The sequence below is a fragment of the Myotis davidii genome, unplaced genomic scaffold (genome assembly GCF_000327345.1).
Source record: "Myotis davidii unplaced genomic scaffold, ASM32734v1 scaffold31, whole genome shotgun sequence".
Classification (NCBI taxonomy): Eukaryota; Metazoa; Chordata; class Mammalia; order Chiroptera; family Vespertilionidae; genus Myotis; species Myotis davidii.
The window spans coordinates 3,751,495-3,762,829 of NW_006283639.1; the positions used below are offsets into that span (position 1 = coordinate 3,751,495).

At 39.6% G+C, this 11,335-nt stretch overlaps 1 protein-coding gene across 1 annotated transcript in view; it reads right to left on the minus strand.

Annotated features, from left to right (window-relative positions):
* The window catches only part of LOC102752314 (transmembrane protease serine 11E), a 44,742-nt gene that overhangs the window by 18,492 nt on the left and 14,915 nt on the right, over positions 1-11,335 (minus strand). Inside the window, 2 exon segments of the mRNA XM_015565886.1 lie at positions 962-1,083; positions 6,107-6,231. Coding sequence (XP_015421372.1) covers positions 962-1,083; positions 6,107-6,231 — 247 coding nt within the window.

Below are 11,335 nucleotides of genomic sequence, written 5' to 3' on the forward strand. Positions count from 1 at the left end.
TATATATTGCTTCAAAGAGGAGCTTATTCAGATATTTCCCTGACTTGGTGTTTACAAATACAAATACAACCAAGATTTGACCTCCTCCTCAGCAAGGTTTATGAATCCTCAGGCTTCTAGTCTACCAGGCAGTTTCCAGGTGACTCACTGCCATTCTGTTTTTACTCGGGGTGTTGGAACTGGAAGACGATTTGGAAATGATCCAGTCTTAATGCCCTAATATCCACATAAAAAAAATGTCCAGAATGGTAAGTGATGCCCCAAAGAACACATCACTAGCTAGTACATGGTATTGACAATAGATGTCCCAACTCCTAGCCTAGGGGGCTTTCTATCACATCATACCACTAATTGCCTCACAAAATATCAGGAAACATCTAAATTATTCTCTAAGTAATCTGACAATAAGAAGTCACCACCCAAGCCCTTGCTCTTTTGGCCAATACTACTTATTTTTCTACTTCTTAAAATATTTCATTCATCCCTCAGGATAATGTTGATGCCTTCATGATAGAATGAGTACCCATGGATTTCTTATGCACTTATTATCAAAAACTGGTCCAAGATTAGATTTTTAAATATGAAAATACTATTCAAGTATGTGTTTCAATAGTTTTAATCTGGTGGTCTTTTGCTCAGGGTTTCTTCTTTAAGAAGTCTAGGCTACATCAACCCTCACATTCCCAGAATTTCTGGATTTTGCTGATTAAGCATGTAGCCCTAGCTAAGGAAGGGTGAGTAGGAGAAACATAAAGAAATGGCTACGGTCATTTGGTTCAGTTCTGCACATCATACTCTCTGAAGTCATGAATTGTTATTTTGTTTTATATCCCTTAGGGAGGGGGCTCTTCTTATTTACAAAGATATGCAAAATCAGTGGAATAGATGTTGTAGAAGCTAAGGTACTGAAAATTATGGTAAAAAGTGATGGCCCTGGAAATGGAGGGGGAAAAATGCTTACCATTGATTCAATTCTCTGGCTCATTTCTGTGAAATTTTTAGAAGCCTCTCTTTCAAAATCATCATACAGTTTGTCACTTGTAAATGACAATGTACTATAGTAATTGTAGGTCTTCCTTTGATCTACAAGAAAAGAGATAAAAATCCATCATAATTTTTATCAGATGTGTGTGAAGCATTATCATTTTCCCATTTAGTGATTGCTGCAAAGGCTGAGACTGGAAATAATGTTTGTACCCATGTCGTCATCTGCATCATCCTCCCTGAGCTTCATGATTATCTCAGAAGAAAAGACAACAACATTAATCATCATGAGATTTAGAGTGTAAAAGCCATAAGAAATGCTTGGTGTTCCTATGGGTTAATTAGTCATGTGTTATCCATTCCTGAACAAGCAACAGGAGGTAGCAAGTCACGCCATCTAAGCAAACACAGATGGATGGATTTAGGAACTTCTCAAGAGTAAATGCATTTTTTTATTCCAAAAGTAGGTTTCTTCTATAATTCTGGCCATAGGACTCTAGTGTAAGAATACTTACTTTGACTAAGGAATAAGATGAGGATAAGGTTTAAAATGCTAGGAGTTCAGTATATAGTTTAAGAAGCTAGAGCTGCCACCTGGCATACACTTCCAGGGACACTATTTAGTTTCACCTGGCTCCCTTTTCACACTATTTATTTTCTTTCCCCTGACAGCCACGGGAATTGGAGCTTGTCAGCTTCCTTAGCCATTGTCTCCATTTTGTGCACTTAGTTTAAGCAGCCCACGATTGGGGCCTGCTGAAGAATTCATTCAGGAAAGCTTTTCAACTACCCCATGATACACAAAGCAAGCACAGAGCCATCGGAAAATTCATTAAACAAATATTAATGCCAACTACCTTTTCTGTGAGGGTCTCTGTGCTGAGGATTAGAAATACAATGGTGATCAAGACTATTGTGTATGGTTATCACAGGAAAATGGAGCATGTCTCACCCAATCTCAAGCTCTCTGCTCCTCTCTGTTGCTTCTTATTTGTTCCCTTTGCACTTAAACCCCAAGGAAAATAAAACTAACATTGGACACCTGTGTCCCAGACATACTCACATGTCTTGTTTAATTTATAATAACCCTCATGGAAAGGCAGTATTATCCACATTTATCAGACACAGGATATAGCCTTAGAAATGTGAATAAATTGCCTAACCCCAACATGAATAGCCAGAAAAGAAAAAAAAAACAGAACAGGGCTTCAACCTAAGGTCCAACTCCCAAAACACAAATGTTCTTTACATACTGCTTCTTGGGGTGGAAGCAAACAAACAAACCCACTCATTGAAGCTATAAGAAAAATATCTTGTTATATCCAACTTATGCAAAATAACTCCTGGTAAATTTCAAAAGAACGTCATGGCCACCAATCAGACTCTGACAAGGTCTGGAGTGACACATGAAGGAGAGGGAAGTCAGGCTGGAGAGACCGAAGGGTTAAGGTCTGCTGAGCATTAGCCACCTAAATGAGGTACTGGAGAGTTTTTACCTTCCTCCCGCTTCCTTACCTCCCTTCCCTGAATGGCCAGTGCAAGCTGAAATGCAGGCAGAGCCCTGGCAATGTACACAATTTTAAGTAAGGTTTTTTATCTATTGAAATATTGACCAATAGTTTCCCTGAGGTCTGAATTTGGGCCCAAGATTCTGCATTTTTTCTAACAAGCTCATCCTTCAAGCACTAGGCTGATGCTGCTGGCACCCAACCACATATTGAATAGTAAGGTTCTAAAAGAGAAAGAACAGACTCTTCTATATCCTTAGACCTGTTTTGGTGTTGTTTATTTAATCACTAGGGGCCCGGTGCACGAAATTCGTGCACTTGGTGTGGGGGGGGGGGGAGTGTCCCTCAGCCCAGCCTGCCCCCTCCCACATACTGGGAGCCCTCAGGCGTTGACCCCCATCACCCTCCAATCGCAGGATCGGCCCCTTGCCCAGGCCTGACGCCTCTGACAGAGGGGACCCTCATTTCCCCCCATCACTGGTTCTGCCCCCAGCCCAGGCCTGATGCCTCTGGCCCAGGCATCAGGCCTGGGCAGGGGACCCCCAGCTCCCCACGGTTGCAGGCCCCGCCCCTGCCCAGGCCTAAAGCCTCTGGCCTAGGCGTCTGGCCCGGGCAGCGGGGACCCGCAGCTGCAGCGGCCCTGCGATTGTGGGCTTCGCTTTAGGCCCAGGCAAGGGACCCCTAGCTCCTGGGACTGCCAGCTTCGACCGTGCCCAGCTCCCATCACTGGCTCCACCCCTACTTCCTGCTATCACTGGCCAGGGTGGCAAAAACTCCTGATTCTCCAAGCATGGCTGTGTGGCAGGGCCGCCTTTGCCCTACCCCCCAGCTCTTAGCTCCCCCCTGGGTTTCTGATCACTGTCAGTGGCAGGGGGCTTCTTCCTGCTTTCCCTTTCACCTCCCTGCATTGTGCCTACATATGCAAATTAACCGCCATCTTGTTGGCAGTTAACTGCCAATCTTAGCTGGCAGTTAACTGCCAATCTTAGCTGGCAGTTAACTGCCAATCTTAGCTGGCAGTTAACTGCCAATCTTAGCTGGCAGTTAACTGCCAATCTTAGCTGGCAGTTAACTGCCAATCTTAGCTGGCAGTTAACTGCCAATCTTAGCTGGCAGTTAACTGCCAATCTTAGCTGGCAGTTAACTGCCAATCTTAGCTGGCAGTTAACTGCCAATCTTAGTTGGCAGTTAATTTGCATATAGCCCTGATTAGCCAATGAAAGGGGTATTGGTCGTACGCCAATTACCATTTTTGTCTTTTATTAGATAGGATTAGATTAAATCAGCGGTTCTCAACCTGTGGGTCTCGTCCCCTTTGGCGGTCGAATGACCCTTTCACAGGGGTCGCTTAAGACCATCCTGCATATCAGATATTTACATTATGATTCATAACAGTAGCAACATCACACTTATGAAGTAGCAACAAAAATAATTTTATGGTTGGATCACAACATGAGGAACTGTATTTAAAGGGCCAGAAGGTTGAGAACCACTGGATTAAATCATTTAAAATTGCTGTTCATGTAGGTCAAAAATGGTCAAATATCAGCAATTCCATATACTTCAACCAAATAAACAATTATCTGTAGTCAATATTTTACTTTGATCAGATAACTCAAACAGATCACTAAGTGTCAAAACATATTCCCAATTGTCAAAATTATATGGCATGTGTAGTTGTTAAAGAATATCATTGGGAATGTTAACAGAAAAGTAAAAAAATAAGGAGGAACATAAGTCTTCTAACAGGTTTGTGATTCTATAACCTACAATGATGTTACTCATAATAGATTCACCTTCTGTCATTCAAATCACAGAGGGGACAGGAATGCAGCTTCAAAGGCCCGTGGACACACACCGCACACACAAATCTGCGCTGTCCTGGGCTTTCTGCCAAAACAATGTTTCTTCAAGTCTGATCACTCCAGCTTTATCTACATGTTTCTGTAATAGATTTGTTTGGTTTAGCTGGGTTATCTATGTGTACCATCTCCAAGTGCACATGTGCTATATCCACTCACAGAGGGCAGGTTGCAATTATGACAGTAACACATATCATAACAATCGTTTATTCAGGTGTGCTGTGTGGGCAGTAGAAACTGTGTTCCATATTACTCAACTGATCATCCAAACAATAGGATCCAGGAACAGGTTACTGGAAAAATCTTGCCAGGTTTTCACTGTATGCATATGAATAAGACTTTAAGCCTCTATAAACAGCTGGCTTGGGAAGAAGCAAAGGAGAAAAATAAGAAACATTTTCTCTCACTCAGGTATGGAGACCCCTAGTATTATTTGGGATTCCTTATGAAGTCAGATATGCCCCTAGAAAATATCATAGGTATGACTCACTTGTTGTTTTTTATTCTGTATTTAATAGACATTAATTAAGTTTCTAATATGCACAAGAATCCTCTCAATTTCTGAAAATACAAAAACGAATGCAATGTAGTCCTAGGCATCCATGAAGAAGAGTGATAATGCTTACAACATCATGGGACTCAATATATTCATAACAGAATTATAGGATTGTGAAGTTATTTCAACTACTATTTTTTTATTAAAAACATGCTCCAGAAAAATTTTCAAAATGCAAATACTTCAAAATCAAAGACCTGCATGTGGGGAAATTCTACCAAAAATAATCTTTACATTACTTTTTTTTTTTCCTTTAAACTGCTCGTTAATGATCCATCTTGCTTGGATAATTAAGACTGGATTGTGTCTGCTAGCAGATCACCAAATTACAGACCACCATTTCTCTTTACAAGAAAGAAACTTCTGCAAATTCCCAATTAAATTAGAATCAAGTTATTAGCCTCTTTAGTTACAGGGTCTTGAACATCAAAGCATTATCTAGTCAGTAAGGGAGATATTAAACCAATAGGTCATAGTGGAGTCAACTAATTAAAACCTGAGGCAAAATAGAAGGAAACTTCAGAAGGGTTGTCATGCCCTTAAAAAACAGTTCTGGGGTACCCTGGGGATCTTTCCAATGGCACAGCAGTGTTCACGTTTCATTCAGCAGTGAGGTACCCAATTACTGCAGAGCGGATCTCCTTATAATTAGCCTTCTCAGCAGATCCTGTCCTCTTTACTCACGTATAATACATCCCAAGGTGAGATGTAAAATAATAGAAATAAACATCTCTTCAATAACATATCACTCTGAGCATTTTTCTAACTTACCAGCACAGAATAGAGCCTACTTATTTTTTATAGTCCCTGATTATGTGATTAATTAATTGGGCTGTCAGGATTTCAATGAGATATAGTTATTTTAAATCAAGGTGATTGCCCTATAACCTCAAACAACTCAAGCCACTGGACTCTAGTTATCCTATGGTCTTCCCCTAATTAAGAGTTGATTATTAATGAGTATAAAAACGAGCATGCTGTTCCCAGTAGGAAGCATTGCTTCATTAAAGATGGAAGAAAGAATCTCCTTGGCTCGTGAGGATTAAACATGAAACAAGGCAGGTAAAGCATTCTTCGTTCCAGCTATGCAAATGAATTGTAGTAATGAATGAATAAGCCTGTGGCTAACCAAAACAGGAATGTACAGGAGGAAATATTTGGGGTAAATCACATGATGCCAGGGCAGCCATACTTACTGTATCTCACATAATGAACAATGAGTCCAATGCACACGGCCAGGACAATCAGGGATAAAAAGGTGATGAGGCCAATCACCCATGGCTTCACACACTCTCTCTTCGTGGCCCTGGCCACAGAAGACCTGAGAAAGAAAGCAAATGGGTGAATTATATCACAGTGCACACTGTACCCACTTCTTGGGTAAAACAGATATTCCTGAGGAATTCAGGACACTCGAACAGATGATAGAATACTGTTTAGAACACACCCTGGGTCCCAGACTGCTAAGCCAGTCTGGCTCTGGTTGCCTGACTTTTGGCAAGTAATTTGACTTCTCTGTGCCTCAGTTTTCTTGTCCATAAAGCAAGGATGATAATGGTAAACCTATCTCATAGAATTGTTGTAAGGATTAAATAAATTACTTCGTGTAAAATGCCTACAACAGTGCCTAACAGGTAGAAAGTGCTATGCAAATGTTAGCCATGATTTATTGTGCTGTCTGTGTGCGGGACACGGAGTTAGCACTGTAGGAGCTATGGAAATGTTTAAAGCCTGTTTCTACTCCTCTAGAATCTAAAACTGCCCAAGAAATGTGTTGCAGCTTTAATCATACCAGGTTCCAGATAGAGTTTCTAATTCAATCTCGTTCTGTTTTTCTGATCTATATCCAAACAAGCTTTCAGGATATGCATAAAAGACAACCAGAGGTCTATTCTAAAAAAGCTAAATGTTTGAGCTAGTAGTTATCTCTAAACTTCAGGGATGCTGCAGGGAGTCCCTTGTTCATGAGACTCCCTCAGCCTCTCCCATTTGTTCTGCCTTCAGAAGCACGTTACTGAAAAAATGTCTGATGGCCTTCTTTGTGCTTGATTCGTAAAGTTCCTGTTTCCTTGTGTTATAATAGTTACTAAGCAAACTCAAAGACTAGAGAAAATGAAATAATATGTTAGCTGGGTAAAGAGTTTGAATAGGATGCTATTTTAAATTTCTTGAGGTATTTGTCATGCTGGTAGAATCGATGGCATGTATTCATACCTCCAGAGCACTGTCTGGTACATGAAGACTAGGGACAAGTATGGTGTTATTTTGGAGGGAGACCAGGGATTGAATCAAAATAAAGAGAAGTCCAAGTCCAGCTCTTTCCTTACCAGCTTGGACAAATCACTTAGACTCTGAGCATAGTTTCTCGGTCTGACAATAGGGACAGAATAATACCCATATTTTCAAAAGCATGAGGTTGACTGTGGAGCCCATAATGAAATCATGAATTTGAGAAGTTCTTGGAAACTGCAAAGCACTTTGCAATATATATATTGCAGAAACAAGGAGACACTATTTCCAAGTGATATATGGCCAAGAAGTGATATCATTTTGATCCCTGCCACACCATCATCACATCCTGTGTCTGCCTCCATGTCCTGTTCTGTGTGAACATTATTGCAGAAGTCAATAATGGCACCATTGCTACATGACTCTGCCTCTGCTGAAGGCCTGGAGTGTGGTGCAAGGCCCCTGGGACTCTACCTGGCCCTGTGACTTTCCCATGAGACTGTAGTCAAGGAAACTTCATCTTCCTCTACCCTATCTCTTTCATCACTAGTTCTCCCTTGAGTGGGATTCCAAACACCTGCTCCTACAATGGCAATTATTGAAATATAAAAAGAGTTCTCCACAGGAGGTTATTTTTATGTGCAAATGTGCCTAAGAAGCCTAAAAACTGACTACTGTTCCTTCATCTGTGAATGCTTGCTATTCACCTGTTGCAGAAGAAAGGAGATGCATATAGCAGACGTAAGCAAAAGTGTGGGGGGTAGAGGGAGGGGACAGCCATGGGAGGGAAGGGTTTCTCTAATAATAGCAAAACATGCCAGATAAAGAATATGAATTTATAATGGAAGGAAATATGATATAACTATAAAAGTATATGATCACTACATAGAATTGTGAAATATGACAGAAGTTCTATTTTATGATAACTTTTTATCAAGACAGAAAAGTAAAATAATGCAGCCATTAGACTGATGGGGTAGAGCTACATGTATTAACATGTAAAAGGCCAATGATATATTTTAATGAAAAAATGTTGCAGAAGAATATGTATTCTGTGTCTAGTTTCTATAAATAAAACTATATATGTGTGTGCATTGCAAAATATATAGGAAGAGACAAAAATTATAAACAGTAAGAAGTGGAATAACAGAAATAAGAGAGAAACTTTAATTTTAATGTGCTTTTTTGTGTTGTGGTGGATTTTTTCTAACAAGAAATATCATAGCTTTTGAATTAAACAAAAGAGAGAGAGGGGTTGAATTTCAAAAGATAATGAGAATGTTTATATGCCTTTTCATGGAATTTCTGTCACTATCGTGCCCCAAATTACCAGTGTGTCCTCCTTTCCTGGCCCCCACCTTTTACAGCTATTTCAGTGATGGTCTTTGGTGGCTTTGAATGAGATAAGAGAGGTAGCATGGGACAAAGAAAAAAGAGAACCCATCAGAAACACTTTGAATAAGCAAGGGAGTGTATTGCTGAGTCCCACCACCAATTTATTTATTGTACATTCTTGTACCAGCAGATTCAATTCTCTCTTACTTCCTCCACGTGAAAAACAGGAATTATAATCCCAAACCCCTTCTAAACTGGTGAATTATGTGGAGATAAAAAGTGATAAAATATTTTATTACTTTGAGTTCACAAGTAGAAAAGTATTGTGCAAAAAGCAAAGGCTATCATTATTTTAATTATTAATAATAATGGTAATAACCACATTACTGAGATGTTTGTCATTTAAAACATTATCTCTTCCCTTCCCAGTCTGCATGGCATTGCTTTTCAAACTGATTCACACTGTTTCTTACTTACTTTTTTGTTGCTCTCTCAGCAAGTGATTTAATACTGAATTGTTCCAAATTAGATATGGTAGAGTGTGCTAAAAAATCATTAAAATGGAGGAATAAAGCCATTTTATATGTCAACAGAAACATGTAATTAACCCCCTTCTGCACATAAAGCCTTATCCAATCATCATTGTGGCCTGTTGAAACTTATCTGAAGTTCCTTCCTTAAAATTATCTTCAGATAGACTGATTAATTCTAATAGCTTCAGTGGCATCAAATTTCTTTCTTTGTATTATTTTTCTTTTCCATTTGGGGACAAGTGTGATTAGACAAAGAATATAGCAGTTATATGGGCACATTTTTATAAGCCCAAAACTGCTAAAAGACAAGTTATATGACCGGAGTTGCATTTTCATTGTCACTTTTTAATGAGTACTAAAAAATAAAAAGGAGCCCAGTTGGTGTGGCTCAGTGGTTGAACATCAACTCATGAACCACAAGGTCATGGTTCAATTCCCAGTCAGGGTATATGCCCCATTTGGAAGCTTGACCCCCAGTAAGGGGGTGTGCAGGAAGTAGCCAATCAATGATTCTCTCTCATCTCCCTTCCTCTTTCTGAAATCAATAAAAATTGATTTTAAAAAATAAAGAGAAAGACAAAACAACTACAACAAAAACAATGGGGGAGGGGTATATACTAACAAATAAACTTTATGGTTAGCACTAGGGAATGAGAAGTCAAGACTCACAGTGCTTCAAAGGAAAGTTCATCAGAAAACCCCTACACAACACCACCACCATGGACTGATGGATAGAGGATCTCCAACTCTTTGCTCATTGTCTACAATGGTAAATAGCATGGATGTTCTTAGTTCACATGTTTCACCAGGTCAGTCCAGCTGAGCTGTTTTGAATGAACATGTGCACAATACCTATAAAGCTGGAGATACCAAAGCATTATTATCAACCACTTAACCCAGAGGTCAGCAAACTTTTCTGTGAATGTCCAAATAGTAACTAAGGCTTTCTGTGCCACACAATCTCGATTGCAGCTACTCAACTCTGCCTTTATAGTGCAAAAGCAGGCAAAGACAATACATAAACAAATGAGCATGTCTGTGTTCCAATAAAACTTTATTTCTGTACACTGAAATTTGAATTTCACAAACCTTTGCTTGCCATGAAATATTTTTCTTCTTTTGATTTGTTTTCAACCATTTAAAAGTGTAAAAATCATTCTTAACTCAAGCATGGTACAAAAGCAGGTGGTAAGGCTAATTTGGCCTTTGGGCTGTAATTTACTGATGGTTGACTTAAGCAAGAGCCAGCAAGTCAATGCTAATTGCATTGGGAAGCTATAATGGTCTTTTCTCTTTCTAGTCTCACTTTCATAGCAAATCTAACGTAGTCTATCGCTAATCCCATTGTCACTGAACTTGTTTTGACAATTCTCACCAAAACCTGCCCTATAGCTTGACAAGAGATTTCTCTCTTGTCTACCAGTCTCCATATCATTCTCCGTTATAGAAAGCTGTCTTTCTAGAAGGGATATGCTAATGCTGAGGCTGCTTGAAACCCAAGTCGGCCTCAGTTTGCCTAGTATTACCCCTCTGTCCCATGAACTTTAAAGTTATTTGCCTTTGCTCCTGCTGCTTCTATGTGGAGTAACTTAGAGTCTTTTTTTAATATGCATATGTATAATTTATGTAAAACAAGTTACCAAGGTGGCCCACTCATACCTGAGTCCCTCCCCTTAGCTCACTCTTCCCCACGATGGCCCATTTGATCAGTGCACCAATACTGGAAAGTGCTGGGGGCTATTCAGTTGTGTCTGTGTGTGTGTGTGTAAGAGGAAGAACTTTTTGAAAGTTAATTTTACTAGTATTTTCATCTAGTAATATATGCATATTGTTTAAAAAATGAAATGAGACTACTTGCCAGTTGTCTTTAGCAATTGTTTTTTATTTACATCTGAGTTTCTTAATGATGTTCTCACATAGAGTCTATTCTTTGCCTGCATCATAAAAGCTTGTGGGTATTTAAGAGCCAATTCAAAAAATCTATTCACTTCAGCTAAGTTTATTCATCCCCATCTCTGAATAAACAGCTAAGTATGCATTTTGAGCTCTTTGAGGATAGGGTCTAATCCTTACTTTTTTCTTTTTCTTTTTCTTTTTTTTCTTCTTTTTTTAAATCTTTATTGTTCAGATTATTACAGTTGCTCCTCTTTTTTTTCCCCCATAGCTCCCCTCCACCCGGTTCCCACCCCACTCTCTGCCCTTAACCCTCCCCCACCACCGTCCTCATCCATAGGTATACGATTTTTGTCCAGCCTCTTCCCACACCCCCACACCCCTTTCCCCCCGAGAATTGAAAGTCCACTCCCTTTCTATGCTCTTGATTCTATT